This window comes from Elephantulus edwardii, unplaced genomic scaffold (genome assembly GCF_000299155.1).
Source record: "Elephantulus edwardii isolate Elephantulus edwardi_28Jun2011 unplaced genomic scaffold, EleEdw1.0 scaffold00127, whole genome shotgun sequence".
Classification (NCBI taxonomy): domain Eukaryota; kingdom Metazoa; phylum Chordata; class Mammalia; order Macroscelidea; family Macroscelididae; genus Elephantulus; species Elephantulus edwardii.
In genome coordinates, this window is record NW_006399877.1 from 8,388,998 (window position 1) to 8,412,317 (window position 23,320).

General features: G+C 42.8%; 1 protein-coding gene across 1 annotated transcript in view; it reads left to right on the forward strand.

Moving 5' to 3' along the window:
* The first annotated feature begins 215 nt into the window (after nt 1–215).
* The window catches only part of PDE6D (phosphodiesterase 6D, cGMP-specific, rod, delta), a 64,902-nt gene continuing 41,797 nt past the window's right edge, over nt 216–23,320 (forward strand). Inside the window, exon 1 of the mRNA XM_006893479.1 lies at nt 216–409. Within this exon, the coding sequence (XP_006893541.1) occupies nt 360–409 (50 nt within the window). The 5' untranslated portion in view covers nt 216–359. The remainder of the gene's footprint in view (nt 410–23,320) is intronic.

The window sequence follows — 23,320 nt, forward strand, 5'->3', positions numbered from 1 at the left end:
TCCAGGCAACATCACCTAGTGAAAAAATGTGTCCCAAGGGACTTCCCTCCGAGGGCCCTGCCCACCGGCGCGCCCCATCCCCCTGCGAAGCCGCTGAGCGTTCCTATTGGCTGATCAGGAGGCCAATTTCCGAAGAGGGTTTTCCATTGGCTGCAGGGCGGGCCCTCGGAGGCTAGGGGAAGGAGAAGGGATAAGGAGCGGGAGCTGAAGGGAGGGAGAGGCCGGTCCGGGTCTGGCCACTGCCGCCGCTCGCCCGAGGTCTTCAGGCCGGACTGTGGCTGTGCCGTCCACTCCTCGGCTCCGTCAGCGAGGCTCCGTCGGGCCAGCGTGTGAGAGTCGCGGGCGGCGGCCGCCGCATCATGTCAGCCAAGGACGAGCGGGCCAGGGAGATCCTGAGGGGCTTCAAACTGTATCCGCCCGGGAGCGGGGCGGGGCGGGCCGGGAGGACCGGGGGCCGCGGGCGGCGAGGGACCCGGGCCGAGGGGGCACCTGGGGAGGGGGTCGGGACGGGCGAGCGCGGGACCGGCACCGCGGGCCCCTGGCTGGCCGGGCATCGGAGGGGGGACGTTGGCCGGAGCTGGGGGGGTGGAGGCGGAGGACCCCGAGTACTGGGCTGCGAGGGGGCATCGCGCGTCCGAAGCGAGTGTGGGCGAAGGTCCGGCGGTTCCGAGCTCCGGCCCGAGAGGACCCTGAGATCGGGCAGGGGCTGCGGCCCGCACGAGAGGGGCGAGTGGGCTCCCCGAACCCCGGGAGCCTCGTGGGCGGGAAGTCCACGGGGGAGCCGGGGAAAGTGGCTTGGAGCGAGTGACCTTGTGCGGGACACCCGTGTGGCCGTGGTCAGCTCGGTGCCCCCCGCCCCCCCAGCCCCTGTCCTGTCTCCCCAACTTCTCGTGCTCACTTGTGGCTTCCCCGGCACCCTCACTGGGCCCTTGGACGCTCTGGGTGGCGCTGGCCTCTTGACCCCTGGCCCCTCCGTCCTCTTCCCAGAAAGCTGGGGACCCGGAGCAAACTGTGTGTAAGCGGCTCTGGTCGCCCTGGATTTGCCCCGGGACTTACAGCAAAGGTTTCTGCTTGCTGGTCGGTGCTGTCCAGCAGGGAGCTGACCTGAGGGCCTGGTCGGACCCAGAACGGGGGTGTTGACCTGCTGGGATGCTGCTGTTGCAGGGACGAAGCCTCGTGCTTTCATGCCATGTTGGTCAGTCGCTATAGGCTGCAGGGTGGTGGGAAATAGCGCATTCTTAGGTGTTCCAGTTGTCCATATTCCTGCTGACCTTAATCTCTTCTTATATCCAAGCCATACAGTGTGGACGAGGCTTCTGGTGCTCGCTCACTGCAAACGCAGTGGTCACTTTAGGGCTCTGCTCCCTCCCTGGACACTTAGTCCAGCGCTGTTCTCTGAGCTGCACCTGGTACTTTCTCAGCATCCACTTCGTTCCTGCTAATTTGAACTCCTCGATCACAATCAGCAAACAAGGTGGTGGTCATTTTTATGACACCAGAAATGGGTGAAAGGTACAGGAAGTTTTGGGTGTATCCATAAAAACACCTCAAATTTACTGCCATCTCGTTGGAACTGACTCATAACCGGCCCTCCAGTGAGTGAGTGTTCAGGAGGCTGTAAATCTCTTGTAAATCTATAGCCTAGTCCAGGCTTGAAAATACGACCACCGCTCATCCAGGAATCTAAAAATCAAGGGAAATGCACACTTAATGGACCAAAAAGCCAAAGCGTCTGCCATGAAGTAGATCCTGACTCATGGTTACCCCAGGGGACAGAGTTACTGTTGTTAATATACTGTCCTCGAGTCAGAACCAACTCCCCCAAGGAGCTGCTGGTGTATTTGAACTTCCAGAGAGGTACTGCCTTTGGGTCAGCAGCGTAACTACAGAGCTCCCTCTTGGGTATATAAAGGACATTTTTTAAAATGGTAACTTACTTGATCTCCTTTTAAAACAACACAATCACCTTGATACCTTATTACCCTTCATGTTAAACTTTCAGTGCTTTTATATAGTGAAGTTTAGTAACAGTCCTTTTTTAGAAGTGTACCTTTCTTTTCATAATAAACCGTTTAAGTAATTAGGGATGACGGCAGTGTCAGAAAAGCTCTGAGGGGGTGAAAAAAGCTCTAACATGGATTGTATTTTTCCCATAAGTAATTTGTTTTCCAACATGTATGCAGATAGTAAACGAGAACTATGAAGAGTTGAGAGATTTCACAGGAATTCTTTGGTCTGATTGCACTCATCTCATTACTAGAAATAAAGCAGGGCCTTTTTAATGAATCCTGAACAAGGAGAAGGTTTCGGGCTTGGCTCTTGAACTTGTTCAGAAAGAGGCTGAGTGAGAGATAAGGACAATAATAGAAAGTGAACCTATGTCAGTCACTTACTAAAAGGAGAAGTGAATGAACCAATTCAGTGAGGACATTAATAATACACCTAGAAGCAGGCTTTCAGGGAAAGTTTGACCCATGCTGACAAATCTTAAAGTGCAAGGGAAACAGCCACATAAAAACATTAATGTGGGAGCAGTGGATTACTCACCCTCTCATAGCCTTTATTGACATCAGAGGATTAAAAAAGAAAAGGAAAAGAGTTTTAGGATTTGCTGGTACCTTTAGAATTAATGTTACAGTAAGAAACTTGACTGTTGGCTGCCTTTCATTAAGTGTAGTTTCTTTCTAAAGCTTTCAGAGTATCTGTTTCTGTAAGAATAGTTTTATAACAGCAGCTGAAGAACTCCAATATATCCTCACCACAGCAATATTGTCATTCTCGTATATCCATATCCACAATGTCAGTTTCTTTATTTCTGCAAATTTGGACCATAAATGATGCCTTTTATTCTGATGTCTAGAGATTTACAGCCTTGGGAACACTATGTTTGCTTCTTCTCTGTCTTCCAGGGAGCTGTGGTGGCCTAGTGTTAAAAAACTCTGTTGCCAACACAAAGTCACGCAGTTCAAATCCTCTAGCTACTCCTCAGAAAAAAGATGGGCAGTGTCCTCTCCAGCAGTTTTCAGCCTGTGAAAACCCTCTGAAGGGCCAGCTATGAGTTGGTTCCAACTAGAGGACAGTATATTAACAACAGTAACTGTCCCCTGGGGTAACCATGAGTCAGGATCTACTTCATGGCAGAGGCTTTGGCTTTTTGGTCCATTAAGTGTGCATTTCCCTTGATTTCTAGATTCCTGGAAGAGTGAGGGTTGTATTTTCGAGCTTGGGCTAGGCTATAGCTGTACTCCCTGCTTTGGAATCCCAGTGCTGCACCCCTGCTTGTGTGTCACTGAGCAACGTAAATAACCTCCGCCTCAATTTCAGGAGCTCTGGTGATGCTTTGATTATGGCGTTAAGCTGCTAACCCAAAGATTGCTGGTTCAAACCTTCCAGCTACACCTTGGGAGAAAGATGAGTCAGTTCGCTTCCATAATGATTTACAGTCCTGGAAACCTATGGACAATTTCCTTCTGTCTTGTGAGTCTCTGTGAGTTGGAAGCAACCCAGTAACTATGGATATTTATTTTGACACCTGTTTCAACAACTGAAAATAGGCATAATAGTACCTATTGTGGTACTCATCTCATAGGGCTATAGAGAAAATTAAATTAATTGATTGATATCTGAGCATTTGTTGTGTACCATCGAGTCGGAACTAACCCATAGCTGACCCTCCAGCAGGTTTTCAGAGGCAGTAAATCACATAGGAGATTGCACATCTTCCTCCCAGAGAGCAGCCGATGGGTTGGAACCACATGCCTTTGGGATGGCAGCATTTTACCACTAGGCCAGCAGAGCTCCTTTGAAAATTAATTGGGATCTAAGCATTTAGAAGAATCGATGCCTTTGAGTTGAGCCGAGAAGAGTATTGAATATACCATGACTGCTAAGAAAACAAACAGGTCCGCCTTGGAGAGGGTGAAACAAGGCTGCTCCTTGGAGGCTAGGAGTTTGACGCTCCCTCTGACACTTTGGGCATGCTGCCAGGAAAGACCAGTCCTTGGAAAGGCACATCATGTTTGCAAGGGTGGAGGCATAGTGCAAGAGAAGACCCTAGATGAGATGGATTGACTCAGTGACTCGGATAATGGGGTTGGTGTGTCGGAGACAATGAAATTGGCTCAGGATAGAGCAGGGTTCAGAGCTGTTGTACATAAGGTCACTATGAGTTGCAGGCGACTTGATGGCACATAACGGCAACAACAAGCATTTAGAAAATAACTGGTGCAGTGTAGACATGTGGCGATGTTATCACAGAAGTTGTGAATGTTTGGCAGTTTCCTTCTGTGGATTGCTTTTAATCTTGTTTGTGACCATTCTACTATTGAAGTATTTGTTTATTTTATTGCTTTATAGGTGTTCTTTAGTGTAATATTACTTGTTAGGTGTGTTATAAATATTTTTCAGAGTTTTGCTTGTCTTTTTTTGTTGAACAAGAGTTTTAAATTGTTATGTCAGATTTATCAATTTGAGAAAAACCCTCTTTAACATAATATTCATGAAATAACCCTATGTTTTCTTCTCTTTCTCATTAGTTCTTTTGTCTACCTGTAGTTTACCTATGTGAATGGTACCCTATAGAAATCTAATTTCTTCTGCTGTTTGGATAGCCAATTACCCCAATACTGTTAACTAAGTAGTCCGTTGTTTCCCCCAGTTTTGAAATGCTATTTTTTTCTTTTTAAATTTATTTTAATGAAAGTTTACAGAGACTTTGGATTTCCGTTCATTCATAGTTGCGAACGTTCCTCCCTGCCCACCTCTCCCCAGAGTTCGCTTTTCTCTTTGACAAGTAAAAAAAAAAAATTACATTGTTATTCAGTCCCCCTACTCCACTATGTAGCTTTCATTCTGGACTCTTGTCATGACAATAATACCTAATCATATATTCCTCCTAAACAGTTCTCGCCCTCATCTCTTTCATTGCAGTATACATTATTTATCCCCTCTTAGTTTCCCCCTAACTCCGATGTCAGTCCCACTTTACCACAGTGGCACTGTGCAGTATTTGTCCTTTTGTGACTGAGATATCTTACTCGGCATAATACCCTCCAGGGGCATCCATTTTGCTTATTTCATGAGTTCCTTGTTTTTCAATGCTGCATAGTATTCCTTGTGTGAATATACCAGAGCCTCTCTGTCCATTCATTTGTTGATGGGCACTTAGGTTGTTTCCAACTCCTTGCTATTGTGAACAAAGCCATGATAAACATGAGTGTGCATATATCTTCTTGGATATCAGTTATGGTTTCTTTACGGTAAATTGCCAGTAGTGGATTTGCTGGGTCAAATGGTATTTCTATTTGCATCTTTTTGAGAAAGTGCCATACTGCCTTCCACAGTGGTTGCACCATTTTACCCTCTCACCAACAGTGAATAAAGGTTCCAGTTTCTCCACAACCTCGCCAGCATTTGTTGTTTGCTGTTCTGTTACATTTTGCTATTCGTACTGGGGTGAGATGATATCTCATAGTTGTTTTGATTTGCATCTCTCTTAGCGCTAGGGATTTTGAACATTTCTTCATGTGTTTGTTCACCATCTGAATGTTGTCTTTGGTGAAGTGTCTTTTCATATCCTGTGCCCATTTTTCAATAGGATTGTTCTCCTTTATCTTGTTGTTGTACGAAATGCCATTTCTGTCATGTACTAAACCCAGTCTACCAGCTGCTCCACAGGAGAGGGATGGGCTGTCTCCTCTGTTGTGGTTAACTGCCCCTGAAAACCCACTGCAGGGTCAGCTAGGGGTTGATTCCGACTCCCGGACACACAACAATAAGAACAAGTTTCCATAAGGTATGAATTTATTGTTGCAGTGTTTTCATTGATCCAATATTTTTCTTCCTGTGCCTGTACACATTGGTTTAATTATTACAGTTTGATACTTTTGTTGTTGCATACCCTCAAATGGTAACCAGCTCATAGCTGACCTTCTAGCAGATTATTTTTAATTATTTTATTTTAATTAAGTATGTGCCGTCATTGCCCCTCCTTCTCCAGCAGAGCATCTGGGATGGCAGTGAAGCTTCTTGCCACTAGGCCACCAGAGCTCCCTTCTAGCAGATTTTCTAAGGCGGTAAGGTTTACTCCAAGTCGTAGCAATCCAAATACAACAGATAAAACGCTCCCTATCCTGTGCCATCTTCACAGTCTTCGCTGCGTTCAAGCGCAGCGCTTAGTCCCTGTGTCAGTCCATGTCGTTGAGGGTTTTCTCCCTCACTGACCCTTCACTTTTCAGCCATGATGTCCCTTTCTGACAACATGCCCAAAGTATGGGAGACAAAGTCTCATGATCCTTGCCTCTAAGGAGTACCTGGCACATAGTGAAAAGGAAATGTTAACTTCTGTTAGTATTCATCTTATATTAATGATTTTTAATACTTATAATAACTTTAGCATTACCATACAGCCATTTCTTTATCTGGCGTATAACCACTGCCTTCATGGTGTTAAGCTCTATTCTTACCAAGAAACAATATTTCCACTTTACCTCTTTAGAGAAATTATTCTACTAATAAGCATTAATATGTGCATGTTGTTGTATGTTTTTGATTCGGAACTGACTTGTAGCTGACCCTCCACTGGGTTTTCAGAGGCTGCAAATCATGTGAGAGGAGACTGCCTCTCTTTCTCACGTAAAGCAACTGGTGAATTCAAACCACCTGCCTTTGGGTTTGCAGTGTAACTCCTAACCACTGAGCCACCTCAGCCCCCTAACATATTATACCTAGTGTTCGTATTATTCTCTACTGGGTAACCACACCTTAGTTGAGGTGGTAGTTAGTTGTTGTGTATTGTCAAGTCAGGACTGACTTAGAGCTGGCCCTCCTGTAGGTTTCCAGAGGCAATTTAATTGCACAGGAGAAGATTGCCCATCTTTCTCCAGCAGACCAGGTGATGGATTCAAACCTAATGCCTTTGGGTTGACCATTCAGCTACATCCATCTAAACCACCAGAGCTCCTTCCGGTTATAGTCAGCTAGCAAAAAGAAAGTTTTGGCCCTTCAGAAGGGTTTTGAAAGCATTTGTGTTCTCGCATTGCCTCCCATAGTTTGGTCCTAGATCTCCTGTTTACTTTGTGTCACAGCACCTTGCTCTTTGACTTCACTTCCAGTCAACAATGTTGTTTGTTGGTAGGTGTTCACTCCCACTCATAGCAACCCTGTGAGCAGCAGATCTGAACCCTGCCCTGTCCTCACCATCTCTGGTGGGCCCACGCCCTTTGTGACAGGCCTGTGTCAATACTTGGCTTTGTGTCTTCTGTTCACACAGGTTTCTTTAGTATGAATAGTAGACTGTTGACCTTTTCTTGAACGTCACTATTAACTAATATCATTGACTTGGACAAGTTAAAAACGAAGTTGAGATTTTTAATCTCCTAAAAGGTTTTTGTGTGTTAGCCCAGGTCCTGGGAAAGCAGTCCAAGCGTGCAGCTCCCGTCCGGCCAGTGCTGTTTCTCACAGGTTGTCTCGTCCTGGACTTCACGTGAATTGGGATCAATAGCTCGTTTCTCCAAAGTCCTCACACATAGGTTCTAGCAAGTTATTCCTGTTCTCTTGAGTGGATAAATGAATAGAATGTCCTACCAATTATGTTACTTGAAGGGGTTTTTTGGTTGTGGTTGTTGTTACTTAGTAATTTTGGACAGATCCTCCTTTACTGTTTGCAGTATGTCTAGATGTTTTTCAGACCTCACGAAGTATGTACTTTATATTATGAGGAAACATCATAGTAACTTTTAGAGAAATGGGACAGAGTGTAGTAAGACGCATGGAAAATGAAGGTTCTGTCATCACTGTATTTGATAAGGGGCCAGCAGTGGTACTGGGCTGGGCAGCTCCAGGATCTGATTAAACTTGACTGACCTCTTTTGCCTTCAGGCCTGACCTATCAGCACTCTGCCTCCACAAATCCCTCTGGCATGGGGAAGACTTGCCTTCTGAATGACCCTCCTCTGAGCGTGAGCATCATAGGAAGGAATTTTAAAGGTCATCCTGTCCAGCAGCCCAGCTGCTACAATCAATACCAGAATGCTTAAAAGTCAGATTATCCAGATACAAACAGCAGCATTCTTTTTCACTTTGATCTGATGCTAATTTTGAAACTTGGAAGAAAAATTCTTTTCTTTGGGTCACATATGCTAAAAATCCTCAATGGATTTGAACTAAAATACGCTGTTTATGCAAAGAAAGTGTGAGTCCCACCACAGGAGCGTCCGTGGGGAACTTAGTCAATTTCTCATGAAAACTGCACCTGGGCCGCAGAAAAGATCCAAGGAATGGACCATGCAGACAATGATTAAAGAACTAGTGAGAATCTAACCTAAAGAGAAGAAGAGGTGGACAAGGAAGATGAAAATTCTTCTTCAAAGTTTTAAAAACTGTCCTAAAAAAGGGAATTGAATGTGTGCTGTGTGACTCCTAGGAGGTACAAGACTCAAGGGGAGCCATCCTAATTCATTCTGTCAGTTTCTGACAGTTTCCAGAAAAGAAAAGAAAAATACTTTCCAGAAAGTACTTATCAGCTGAATGCCTGTTAGTCAAGTGTGCTACATAAGGAAATTATGTATATGAGATCAGATAAGGCACGAAATTAAAAGAACTCTGAAATCCTTTTCCAACACTGATTCATTAGATTGATGGTAACCTTTTTTATAGGTAACAATTCTTTTCAGCTAGCATTTCTATTGAGATCTTTGTTTTATACCTACATAGACAAAACTTTTTTCGTGATTAAATACTGTGAAAAAATCAGTGATTTTTTAAAAATATTATTTTGTGTGTATGTACCATCAAATTGGATCTGACTGGTACAGAAGAAGATTGTTCCTCCTTATCCAACAGAGTACCTGATGGATTCGAGAAAAATCAATGATTTAAAATTCCTTTTTTTTTTCAGTTGTCTCTCTTGGGTGGTCAGTATGAGTGAAGCATGTTGTTTGTTGTCTTGTAATTCAGAATCTGGGAGAACAGTCATTATCATTCCCTCTGAAGTAAGTGGACGTGTAGAGAATGAAGGGAGTTCTGGTAGGTTAGTAGTAAAGAATTGTACTGCCAACTCAAAGGCAGGTTGTTCAAATCCAGCAGCTGCTTTGCGGGATAAAGATGGGTAATTTCCTCCTGTGCAATTCAGAGCCTCTGGAAACCCATTGGAGGGTCAGCTAGGAGTTGGTTCCAACTTGAAGTTAGTGAGTGAGTGAGGGCCTTAAAGAACCAAATGTAAAATAGCTCTGCCAACAGTAACACATAACATAGCCACGAAGAGAGGATGGCCAGTGATACCCGACATTCCTGTGGTGCTTTTTAATTTTCCAAGGCAGTAAAGTACATTACTGCATTATTAAAACAAGCCTGTTACTATCCCCATTTTGTAGATGAGAGAGAGAATTGGAGATCAACAGCATTGTCCCTTCACTTGGGTAAAGACAGAGCCTTCATCTAAACTCTGGTTTGTGTTTCAACAAAGTTCATATTCCCTTCAGTTTGCCATGATGCCTCTGGAGAATTTCTTCACATTTTATTTTGTTGCTGTTATGTGCCTTCAAGTCAGAGCCCACCCATTGCTGACCCTCCGGTGGGTTTTCCGAGGCAGTGATTTGGGAGTAGGTTGCCTCCTTCTCCCACAGAACAGCTGGTGCATTCGAGCTGCGTGCCTTTGGGGTTCCGGCACAGCCTCTTAACCACCAGGCCACCAGAGTTCCCTTTTTATGTTGGTTTAGATATTTTTCCTTGGTGTTTAAGTCCCAATGAAAGTTAGCTTTCACTAGAAAACTGGGTTTTTTTCCCCGTTATGGTGATGTCCTCCATATTCTTGTTTTTCTTCAATTCTTAGATACAGGGGACATGTTTGCTTAGTTTCGGGAGGACTTTTCTAACAATTATGATTTTTTTTAAAAAGCCATAACCGAAAACTCCCCAACATTTTCCATAAATCATTTAAGTAACCTCTCACTCACTCATTGCCATAGAGTTGGAAGTGACTCATAGCTGACCCGCCAGCAGGTGTTCAGAGGCTGTAAATATCATTTGAAGAGACGCTCATCTTTCTCTTTTGCAACAGCTGGTGGATCCAGACCCCCTGCCTTTGGGTTGGGAGCTCAACACCTTATCCACTAGGTCAAATTTATGCTTCCTTTTTCATATTACTTTCGACATAAGGAATGTGGAAGTCATTACCCAAGTCTGATGAGCACAAGGTTGTGTTTTTATGGCTTTGTCCAATAAGATTACTCACAAAATTTGTCACACAAGGAAGCAGTCTTCAGTTGAGCAAGTGAGTATTTCCTAGCTTTGATAAAGAATAAACAAGATTTCCTTCTCATCAGCTTAATTTATTTCATTTTCATTCTGGAATCATTTGCTTTAAACTTTTGTTAAAGTATATTGTGGGTAAATTTTAGAGCCAGTTCAAAAATTTCTCTAACAGCATGATATTAAACATTTAGGGTTAGTTCTAAATATTGCCTTTAAATATTTTCTTTAAGAAAAGTATTTCTCTTAATTAAGGAACATTTTAAAGAGTATAGCAGACTGTGCCTTTCTCCCTGATCTGTGATAAATACAAACTTGGATGGACAAGTCCTAGGACAGTCAGAAGAGTGCCATGTGTGTGGGCATGCTGGACTCACAATCCTACCTGGAAGGTGTGTGCAGTGTGCTGGATTGCTCATCTATAGCCTTTCTCACTTTGGTTACCTAGTTCACACAAAATCACTGTGTGCTGTGTGGGATTGTGCAGATGAAGTGCTTGTAAATCCCATGGGGACTGGATAGAGTGTTAATACAAATAAGGTGAATGACACCCGTGTGTGTGTGTGGGGGGGGGTGTTATGCGCCAGTGAATTGGAACCAATTCATAGCTGACCTTCCAGCAGGTTTTCAGGCTATAAATTACATAGGAGGACATTTCCCATCTTTGTCTCTTAAAGCAACTGGTGAATTCGAACTGTATACCTTTAGGTTGGCAGCACAACTCCTTACCATTAAGCTATCAGAGCTTACTCTTTTGAGAGTAGAGCCATGCAGATAAGGCATATGGAGCTCTAACAAGAAGTTGGTCAGTTTTGCTTTTCTTCTAGACCTAATGAGCCATCTTAGTGTTGGACAGGGGAGCCCTCCCTACTACAAAGAAAGGAGAGACAAGAGACACGAGAGAAAGCAAGAAGCAGCAGCTAAAAAAAGATGGCACCAGAACCAGGAGACTGACACAAGGCAGTGCAGTGGGTTTCCCCACCCCTGAAGCCCAGAAAACTTTAATGCCTTTGAACAAGAGGTTGTTAGTAGGATGGATTGCCTCCAGGCACTTAAAAGAGGTAGTAGGTTCATCAGCCCATGAAGCAAGAGAGCTGAGCAACTTTGGCCCAGGCTTAGTATCTGGATGGAATGTTTCTGGGTATTTATTGGAGGAGCTAAAGAGCTTTGTAACACTTGCTTGAGCTGGACTAACCAAAGGGCCCAAGAGACCAAGGGCCATGGGCTCAGCCAAGAAGCTGTCCTGACAGGAACTGTATCCCAAGCTGTGCATGATCCTGAATTAAAGACTTACAACTTCCCCAAATAAATCACTAATTGTCTGTGAATTCTGTGTGGCCATTGCAGTAAATCTTCAAACCCAGAAGATAAGTACAGAGTGTCTGAGAGAGAGGGCTGGTGTCAGTTTTGATAAAAACATTCAAGAAAGGAGGTCTATTTGAGCTCTACTTCAGAGGACTGAGCCTTGGAGTATTGAAGGTGATCATGACCCTCTGCCCGCCTTGTGAAATAAGACAAGGCCGTGTAAGGATGCTGCTGCTATGCTGTTTTTACAGTTGAACTGTGGATTGTCTCCTTGTTGTTTGTGTGCTTGCTTGGTATTTAACAGAATGATTCTTAGGCAAGTCCCTGCTAAATGAATGATTAGAAAGCAACTAAATAAATAATTCTGAGAATCCAGCCTGTGCACTTTCACAGAATAAAAAAGTGAAATTTGTAATCCTAAACCCTAATTGCTTTTAAGCCATCTTCTGTGGATAGGGCAAAGGCAGAGCCAGAAGAGCTGGGTTCTGGGTCTAATGCTGCCACTTACGTTCAGTCTGTGCACTCAGGCATTCATTTGCAGAACCGGTTAGTGCCGGATACTCTGCTAAACCCAGAGATACAAGAGGATAAATCAAGGTCCAGGTTCAGAAAGGGTTTATTCTATGAGACGGGGGAAAAAATAGTAACAATCAGAATACATTAAAGTGCTATGGAACCTTCAAGAAAGAATGACTGCTGCTGGGAGCTTTGGAACACTTCTGAATTGCCATATGACTAGGATCTTAAAAGATCATAGGTGCTGGGCAGTATAGTATTCAAGATAAGTGGGAGGAACAGAGGGGAAGTCAAGTGATACTAAAAAATGAGGGAGGAGAGTGAAGGAGAAGCTGGGCCAAGGATGAAGACTAGAAACAAATCCTTCAAAGATTACTGAAAATGTCATCCATTCAGCAACTATTAAGAGATTCTGCTCAGAGTCCCCTGACACCTGACAGATGATTGGTGATCATTTTGACAATGCTAGCTAGTTAAGGATACAATTAACTAGAATTTGTTAAGACTAGAACATTATTAATAGGTGAAGTATTAAAATTATCAAGAATAGATTACTCTTGTATCCTATGACTTATTAAAGAATGAGAATCAGGAAATCGGGTCTCCTAGGAATTATTAAAGACTGGGAATCATATATAAGCTGTTTGCCTTTGTGCAAGTTGCACAATGTCTGTAAATGAAAGCTAATACCTTCACCTGCCTTATACAGGTGTGTTAGGAAATGTGAGTGAAATAACACATTCCACTCCACTTTTAAAATATAGCTCTTAAATGCATTATACTCACTGTTACATGATGGCAAGAATTTATCTGTTCTTGCTTGAAAGTTCAGAGTTACTTTCTATTTTACTACTTTCTCTGTTTTAAAAGTCATAGTCTTAGTGATTGTGTTTTACTCCAACTTAAATATCAAAACCTCTTTTCACAGTTCTAGGAAGTAATTGAAAAAAAAAACAGGAAGAAACTGGAAAAACAAAGAAAGCCCCCAAGTAACACATATGTCCCGTTTGAAAAGAGATCCTCTTTAGTTTTTAAAAAAGTGGTTTATAATTAGTGAAAGTTTCTTTCCCTATGACTACCATAACATTCTTTTTAAACTGAGTAAAATGCAGCATTTTGTGACAGAGTGCCGGAAGATGAATCTCTCGGGTTCGAAGGCATTCAAAATGCAACTAGCTGCTTCCTCGAAGTGGTGGTGTTTGCTGCTGTTGAGTCACCTACAGCTCAGAACGACTTCATGAGCAGCAGATGTGAACCTCGCCCTTTCCTGTATCATCCTCACAGTCTCTGTCATGCTCAAGCTCTGTGACGGTCATTGTGTCGGTCCCTCTCATTAAGAGTCTTCGTCTCTCTCACTGACCCTCAACCTTTGCCAGCATGTCTTTTCCCAAGAACTCTTTCCTCCTAACAACATGTCCAAAATATGTGAGATGAAGCTTTGCCATCTTTGCACTTCCTCCAGGACTGATATATGGATTTTTTTTACAGTCCATGGTATACTCAGTACTATTTGCCAACACACAAATTCAGATAAACAAGTTCTTCCTTATTCTTTGTCCAATTTTAGATGCATAAGAAGCAATTGAAAGTACAAGGCTTCTGTTAGCCACACCTTAGTCTTTAAACTGATGTCCTTGCTCTTTAGCACTCTTGAGAGGCCTTTGACCACTGATTTCCCCAGTGCAGCATGTCTTTTTTTTTTTAATTGGGAAAAAATATATTGGGGGCACAAGGAGGTGTGGGTTGGGGGCAAAAGGGTGAGGATGGGCAGGGATGCAGTTGCAGAGCTGCAGAAATTGGTTGGTGGGGGGCAGCATGTCTTTTGATTTTTGGTGTTGATTGTGTGTCCAGATGAAATTAATTCCTTCACAACTCAACCTTTTTTTCAGCTGTCATGATTGCCTATTGGTCTAGGATTTTTGCTTGCTTACTTAATGCTGAGATGTAGCCTGTATTGAAGGTTATAGTCTTTGATCTTCAATAAATGCTTTAAGTCTTCACTTTCTGCAAACAAGTTTGTGCCATCTGTATAACACAGGTTATTGATAAGTCTTCCTTCAATACTGATGTCACATTCTTCTTTAAGTAGCTTTTAAAATTGCTTGCTCAGAATACTGATGAAATGGGTATAGAGAGAGGCCACAACGCTGGCACACACCTTTCCTGATTTTAAACCGTGCAGTGTACCTGTGTTCTCTTTGGACAACTTCTTGAACTATCAGGTTTCACATTTAGGAGCACAATTAAGTGTACTGGGATTCCTTTTCTTCTCATTGTTAGCCATAATTTGTTATAATCCATCGATCTGCCTTTGCATAATCAATAAAACATAAGTAGATCTCTTTCTGGTAGTCTCTGTTTCAGCCAGGATCCATTTGCCATCAGCAGTGATATCCCTAGTTCTAAAGCCTCATCTGAATCCCACTTGTGTTTCTCTGTACGCTCTTTGTCAATGTACTGATCTAGCCATTTTTTAATTTAAAAAAAAATCTACAGCAAGATTTTACTTACAGGCTGTATTAATGATGTTATATGCCATTGAGTCACTTGTGACCCATAGCGACCCTTTGTACAACCACCCTGAACACTCTATCCTGTACCAACTGTATTGTCTCCGATACACCTACCCTCATTACCCAAGTCATTGCATCAATCCTCATCGTTCGTCTCCCTCTCTCTATCTCTCCACCCTTCCAAGCATGATGTCCCTCTCCTTGCCAAAGTATGTCAGGTATCATTTGAGAATTTTGACACTCTGATGGGTCACCTTTTTTGGATTGGGAACAAATACGGATCTCTTCCTATCAGTTGGTAGTCATCTTCCAAATTTCTTAGCATAGGCTAGTAAGCATATCCAAGGGTGCATCTGTCTGTTGAAACATCTCAGTTGGTATTCCATCAATCCCTGGGGTCTTGTTTTGTGCTACTGCCTTAATAAGCACAGTTTGAATTTCTTCCTTCGTTACCATTGCTTCTTGATCTTATGCCTCTTCCTGCTGCAGAGGGCCTCTTTAAAGTGTTCAAAAGCAAATATGTCACTTTGAGGGCTAAATTTCCCATGACCCAATTCTCTGTCACCTCATATTCGTGTGAAAGACAGAAGGATGGATGGACTTGAATTATGACGGTGGTGAAGAACACTGAATATGCCGTGGACTACCAGAAGAGTGAACAACCTGCCTTGGAAGAAGTGTGACCAGAATGCTGCTTAGAAGGGAGCATGGTGAAACTTGGTCTCGTGTGTTTTAGACGCACAGTTATCAGGAAGTATGTGTTAGTAGGAAGAACTAGTCCCTGGAGAAGGGCATCATGCTCTGTGTAGAAGTGGGTACATGAAAAAGAGGACAGGTGACACCGTGAGGCTCAGGCACGGCCTAATGTGAAGGATGGTGTGTGTCGAGACAGCGTTTTATTCTGTCATACACGGGGTTAGTATGAGCCAGAAACAACTCAGAAGCACCTAACACCATAGAAAACCTCAGGAAACTGATGTGGATTTTGATAGCATTCAAGACACCGTCCCTATGCCTCTAAGTAACGAAACATGGTGGCCAGTCGTTTTGGGAACCTGTCCTTTGAGAAAGGGCCTTATATCATCTCCTCAATCAGGAGATGCTGTGAATCAGACTCATCGTCACTACAAGCCATCATAGTGAACCTACTAGGAAAAAAAATGTCGCTTTCGTTGTTTGACTTTGGTAGTGAGAAGACTGAGTTTTATTTCAAATAGTGATCTTTTTCTCTTTACTGAATTGAATGCCTATACTGTCTCGCAGGCCAGTTTGAATCTGGATTATGTGCTTTCCAAGCACTATTCCTTTGCCAGGACCAGAGTAGTATTTCACAGGGATATTGCCCCTGCTTGCAGTGCTGGGTGTTGGGTTTCAAGGATACAGAAATCTGGCTTCTCGGATCCGTTTAGGTTTTCTCACTTTGTCCACTATAAAGGGGGAGAATACCACAGGGAAAATCACTGGGATGGGATTGTGAGGAGGAAAATGTTTCACATCCGAGAGTTTGAGAAACTTCTGGGTTAGTTGGTTGATAAGAATTTTCCTAAAGGTCAGTGCTGGGGATTACCAGTGCCAGGTCAGAAGAGGTCTGGATGGCGGTGGCATTTCAGAATTAACGAAAGTGAAGGAAAGGAAGAGTTCAGATAGAAGAGGAGAGCAGTGACAAAGGCAGAGAAGAGAAAGCACACCCCAAAACTGGAAAACCAGCAAAAGGTGTCTGTTGAGGACAGCGCGGTGTTCAGGTTACCACACAATAGAAGCTCTTGTTTACTGCTGATCATTGCTGCTGCCCCTGCCTCAAAGAGCTGGACCCTTTCTTCCTGTGCCCTTGGTACAGAAGCTGTGCCTCGTGTCGCTCAGCTCTGGCTTGCATTAGAAGTATTATATGCTTAGTCAGCCTTTTTGCCTAGAAAATCTATTTATCCTGAAATTCCTCAGACTATAAGTCACGAGCTACATGCCCATGTATAATTTACAGGTACTCTGCTAAATCGGTGAATTCAACTCTGATGCAAAATTGGCTTTTAAATTAGAATTGGTTTTACCTGCAGTTTGGCTGATGGACTTGTTCCGTAGGGAGAGTGGGGGTTGTGTTTGTTATGTTGAACTCTCAGTTGTTCTTTTCAGAGCCTGCGGAATTTCAAATGATTGAGACAACACTTTGATAAGCTTTCTGACTCTTCAGCTTGAAAGAGAGTTTTAGTCAACATTTCTGACTTTATTTTCTGATGTTTATATGGTTACTGAGTACTGAACACATCTGAGTACTGAATGTGTGTGTGTGTGTGTGTGTGTGTATATATAGTTATATATATATAGTTATATATATACAGTTATATATATATATAGTTGTTGTTGTTATGTGCCATCAAGTTGCTGTGACTCTAGTGCTCCTATGTACAACAGCCCTAAACCCTGCTCTATCCTGTACCAATCTTACTGTCTTTGAACATCTACCCCAACCACCCCAGTTACTGAATCAATCCATCTCATCAAGGGTCTTCCTCTCTTGCGCTGTCCCTCTACCTTCCCAAACAGGATATCCTTCTCCAAGGACTGCTCTCTTCTTGCAACATGCCCAAAGTATGTCAGAAAAAGCTTCAGAATCCTTGCCTCTAAGGAGCAGCCTAGTTTCAGCCTCTCTAGGATGAATCTGTTTGTTTTCTTGGCAGTCCATGGTATATTCAAAACTCTTCTCCAGCACCACAGCTCAAAGGCATCAATTCTCCTTCTATCCTCCCTAGTCATTGTCCAGCTTTCTGACACATAGCAAGTAATTTCAAAAACTATGGCCTGAATCAGGCACACCTTAGTCTCCAGATTGACACTGTTGCTCTTCAGTACTCTGGAGAGGTCCATGACAGCAGACTCCCAATGAATGTGGTCTCTGTGCTGCATACAGGCAAAGATCCCTCCTCAGTGCATTTGTACACTTGTACCTGCATCAAATTCCACTGGCATCATATTATTTATATTCTAAATTATTGTTGTATGCTATTGAGTTGAAAATGACCCATAGCTGACCCTCCAGCAGTTTTATATATTATAGATATCTATATATATCTATATATCTCTATCTATCTATACACACACATTTATGTGTGTGTGTCTGAATGTAATTCAAGGTAACTCTCCTTTGGATTGGGTTTCTAAGGCTATGAACCTTTACAAGAGGAGGCTGCTCTCCCTCCCTCCCTCCCATGGAGTAGCTGTTGTATTTGACCCACTAACCTTTTGGTTCGCAGTCTGATACGTCACACACTATGCCACAAGAGGTCCAAAGTCTTTTTTAAAAAAGCAAATTGTAAGATCTTGAATCCCATTCAAATTAAAGATAAAACACAGTACCAGGTTATGAATGTCCTATTTATAGATAGCTCATATTTGTCCTTTAATGTTCTCTAAACTTGCCCTCACTTTGAAAAAACTGAACCATCCCCTCCAAAACCAGTTCTAACTCTGATCAAACCTACAGGGTAGGGTACACCTGCCCCATTGGGTTTCCAGGGCTGTCACACTGTCCTCCCATTGGTTTGAACTGCTCACCTTTTAGTTAGCAGTCTGTTTCCACCAGGGCACCTTCAGACAAGCCCTTTAAAACATTCACCTTCACTTTCTACATGTGCAGCTTGTAAATTTCTGGGAAAAGCCCCTTTTCTCTCACTGAAATCTAAATCCAAATTGTATGTACTTGTTCTAAATTAACCTATAAATTCCACTTAAAAACACACTTAGAAATTGATCACATTGATTACCTGTGACTGTCTGTTTTTATGGTATCATTCTAAAGACAGAAAGGCAGAGAATGCTGCTTTTTTATATTCATACACATAGATCATGTCATTAGAGACAGGCTTTGAATCAGAACTATACTTGGGAGAGAGCATACTTTGGAAAATTTAAGCTCAAATACTATTTTAATGCAACTTATTGGTTGGGGCTTTATAATCTTAACTAGAATAACTTTATGGCGTGGGTTCTCAACTCCACTCATCGTCATTCTCTACTCACAACGACCTAAGAGAACAGTGGTGGGAAAGGCAAAGGACCATCTCCCTGTTGTGCTTGGGACGATTGTCTTTATTCTGCTTCTTCAGCTCTTGCTCTAGAAGCCTGTCCTGAGAGAGAAGCAGGGCTTAGGATTCTAGCTATCCTACCTAATTTTTCAACTCTCATGGTTTTCTCTTTTGCTAAGCACTTGATTTTATCATGTTCATGTCTTCTAAATCTGAAGCCTGCTTCCCAAATCAGAAAATTCCTTATCTTTTAGCATATTGGTTTGTATCTTGATTTAGTATAAATGTTTTCAAATATAGAACAGTTCTTTTCTTTGCCTGAGGCAGAAGATGGAATGATCAGAATTAAGCATTAAATGTTTTAGGCAGAAATTGGATATGCTTGGCTTCATCTGAGCTGGAGTTCGACAGCATGAAAAGGTATTCGGTAGCTGCACTTGCAGTTACTCAGAAGTGCCTTTCTCCCCTCACGCCTTGGAAGGACTGCTTGTGTGCACTGTGAGCTTAGGGATCCTAAGTTATTTGTCATGTATCCCCCAGTCTCAAAGGTGATCTCCTCTTGTACAGTCTAGACATACAAGATAGCTGGTCACATTGTTAAGAGCTAACTTGACCATTTATTGCCTTGGTTGCCTTTGGGCAAGGTACTTAATGTCAGGATCCAAAATTTCCTCACCGCAAACCAAAAGGGGTGGGGGGGATCAACAACACTGCAGGAGGGTCATTTTGACTCACTGTGACCCGGAAGAACATAAGGCCGTTTGGAAGCCGACTGCTCCATCCTTCTCCCCCAGAGCAGTTGGTAGATGCAAACCACCAGCTTCCCATTTCCATCGCTAATAGAATGCTTAAGCAGTTGCCATCTTGAGTGCCTGTTTTATAGGGTGTAAAGATTACCTTTGATGTAGACAGAGCACATATCACAATGTCTGACACTCAGTAAATGTTAGCCATCCTCGCTATGCAGAAGTACATGCTGAGGATAAAGAGCAGTGGTACTGTTAGGACCACACTGGAGATTCTTCCATGCACGAGATGCCTGGTGTGAATCATCGGAAGACTGCATTCTTGCCACTTCTTGCTGAAGTCTTCGCCTTTTATTTTCTTTGGCTCATATAAATAATTTACTTAAGTGTGGCCTGTTTGATAAGGAATGTTTAATAAAGTGTACACACTGACTTGACTGTTCATATCATTTTGAATGAAGGTTTTCCTATTATTTTTAGAAATAAAGATCTAGTCGTAACTTAGGAATATTCTATGTTAAATACATTTTTAAAAATATATTTGTGGGCCTGTTTTAATGATTATAAATACAGAGAAAGGCTTGGCCATTTTTGAAAGAAAGGTAAGCTTCAATTAGGAGGTTGAACCTGTCCTTTCTGCAGACAAAGAGAAGCTGAGGGTAGATAGTGCAGTGTTTGTTGTTGGTCCCTAAAGTGCCGCCAGGGGAGATCTATTCTCCTGGGTCTCCTCCTGCCCACAGCAGGGAATTGAAGGATGATGGTTATTAGTCTTCGCAGACCTCAGTTTATTAGCTGTAGCGGTTCCCAAACATGTTTTTGGCAGAGAAATAGGTTGTGTGGAGCCCCTTATAATGCAGGTCTGTCTCTCTCCTTCACCGTAGCTAAGGGTTGTTTTGTTTTGCTTTGTTTTGTACACTAACTTTTTTTTAAGACATCTGATCTTTTATTTTCTCGCTGTTTATCTCTCTTAAGGAATCCATATGGCACAATGGTTAAGTATTCAGCTTCTAATAAAAGGGTGGTGGTTCAGACACACCAGCTGTTCTTTGGAAGAAGAGATCTGGTGGTTTCTGTAAAGATTTCAGCCAGAAACCCTGTGGGGTGGTTCTGCTCTGTGGCATTGGGTCCCTGTGCATCAGAATCACATCAGCAACCATGTCTTTCCTTCCCCATGCCTGCCTTCGTACACATAGATACATCGATTCCAGTGACTTTGACCTCAGTTCCTGAAAATCTTATTTCCTGGAAACTTCATTTCTCTCCCAGCCTCACTCTTCTTTGTCTCCTGAAAGCCACTGCTATGAACCTCAGTGACTGTTTTTTCTTTTAATTCTGTAAGAGTTTTCTTTCACAGAATCCTGAAGCTACTCAAAGTCTTGCCCCAGGTCAGTAACAGTGGCATTACCTGACAAAGTGAACCAGAATCCCCGGGGGATTATATGCACGTGAGCATTTAAGAAACCTGTAATTCAGGGTTGGTTCAAAGGGGCAGGTAAGAGTCTTTCAAGTGATGGCTCTCCATACAGTGGAGTCACCAGAACTCAGAAAAACTTTGCTCTCTGGGTTCCACCTCCAGACTTAAGAATTTCATTTTTCTGGGGAGTGGGCTCAGTGTTGAGATTTTATGATCCTCATGTATATTTACATACTGATTTGGGGTCTTTGAGAGACTAGCTGCTTAACTCTTGAAAACCTAAAGTGTTGAGAAGCTTGAATTAGTTCACAAAGAGATGTTTAAAGGGAAATAATGAAATTGCAGCAGGTCAGGTCAGATTGTCCCAGAGGCTTTGGCAGCCAACAATCATCCATTGAGTATCAGCAGGGGTTTTTTAAAGTTTTTTGCAATATTCAACCTAATACCTGGAACTTGATTTTACTGTCCCAGAAGATACTACACCCCAGGGAATTCTTAATGATGTTTGGTTTGCAACCTTTGTGCCACTTGGAGTGAATAATGTTTCTAAACTTCCTTTTCAAATCCTTTCTGTCTCAGTTGGAATCGTGCTTCATTATCTCTTGCAGCTTGTGTTTCTCTGCATTAATGTGTATTAATACCGGGAGTTGGAAAAGCCTCAGAAGCCTTCATTCCTGCCATTCAGTTTGGTACGTTATGTTGTACGCAAAGCAAATGGATCCTTCCTTTATCTTAAGCTTCTAGGAAGGAAGCTGTGGTGTCCACGTGACAAGGAGCTGTGCTGTAAATCCAAACCCATGCAGTTCAAATCCACCATCTGCTCTGCAGGAGAATGGTGGGCAGTCTCCTCTTGTGGGACGTACTGCCTCTGAAAACCCACGGGAGGGTCAGCTGTGAGTCATTTCCAACTCAACAGACTTTAGGAATAAATACTAACAATACCCTTTAAAGAAAATCATCTGCCCATGAAACTGTTCTATTCTTGCCCCAGTCCAGGTGGATTGTAGTGAGGGCTTTACGCCAGTTTGAACCAATTTAGTCACAAGTGACAATGCATTTGAAGCCCTGGAGACTCAGAAGTGGCGTGGTGAGCTCTTTCAGGAGCCTAATGCAGCAGGTTGGGACTGTGGTCAGCCTCCCTCTGACGACATTCAGGAGAATCTGTACATGTGCACTGCCTTTATCTTCCAAGATGGAGATAAGGTTTCTAACAGCACTGCGGTCATTCTCCTGGTTCCAGTAAATGATCCAGGATACCGAATTTGGTTCTGTTCTAGTGTCACTGTGAGCCATGACTGTATTGGGAAGAACCAGAAAAGCAGTCATTTTTCTAATGTTCTATTTACAATTAGAAGAAAGGAAATAACACTCTGCAGATCGGAAGCATTTTTAACAATGCACCATGGTTTACTCTGTAGATAAAGAGCTCTATTTGCCTTATCATTACCCCACATAGCCATTTTTTTCTACCTGGATCTGCATATAAATGTGCAGTGTTTAGTTCCAGAGAAATGGACTCAATATGTTCTTCATAGAGTTGAAGTTGTGACTTTAAGAAGGTTTTAAACTAAGCATTTCTTTTGAGGAGAAAAATTCTAAGTCTTCAGAAGCTGCATGTGTTGAATAAATAATGGCAGGATGAGTGCTCCTTTGAGTACTGTTTGATCTGAGTTTGCGCCTTAACCTGAGACCATAGTCCTATCAGCCTTGGCCATCTAGTCTGGATATGCAAATCAGGAAGAGAGACACCTGGGTATGGCACGCTACTGAAAGGTGATACTTGGTAGTGAGTGGATATTCAGCCTCGAAGGCATGTTTCGGACACTGATACTCATCTTATCTCCAAGGCAAGCCGAGGATGTGCTTAGTACAAGCCCCCATTATAGATAATCCTTCTCATGTTGCTTTCTTCTTCTTCTAACCTGGTAGTTTTGCTACCTGGGGGAGAATGTCAGAGACCATCATGGACAGTGACCATGTCTTGTTTCAGTATATTCTAGACCTAAACACAGACTTTTAAAATATCAGTAGTGAAGTGACATGTCCAAATTAGCCTTGTCATGATCTAAAACCTTTTGGTCATAATTAAATCTGTTGTTGTTGTTGTTAAGTCCCATCGAGTCATAGGCAACTCAGAGTGACCCTATGAACGAAAGTCCACAACACTTGTGTGCGTGACTTTCATCCTCTCTCCAGGTTCATAGGGTTTCGGAGGAAAGCTATTATGGAAGTGGATGCCACTCCTGCTTCCAAGCTTGTTTCAACCGGGGAGCGCTGCCAAACATTTTCCACAGTGGGTAACCATTATCGCATTTGACACATCAGTGTCACAGTGTTCAGCTTCACAGCGACCACAAGTTACCTCTGTACAGCAAGTGGACACATCAGGGCTATATGACCTAGAAGTCTGTTTGAACAAAAACAATGAAAAACAGGCCTTAGGGCCGTGGATTAGAGTCACCCACCTTTGGCTTGGTAGTATCACTTTCGGTCCACTAGGCCAACTGGTCTCTCTCTGTGTAAAAACCAGTTAAACTAGTAAGTTTAACAACTACAAAGTAG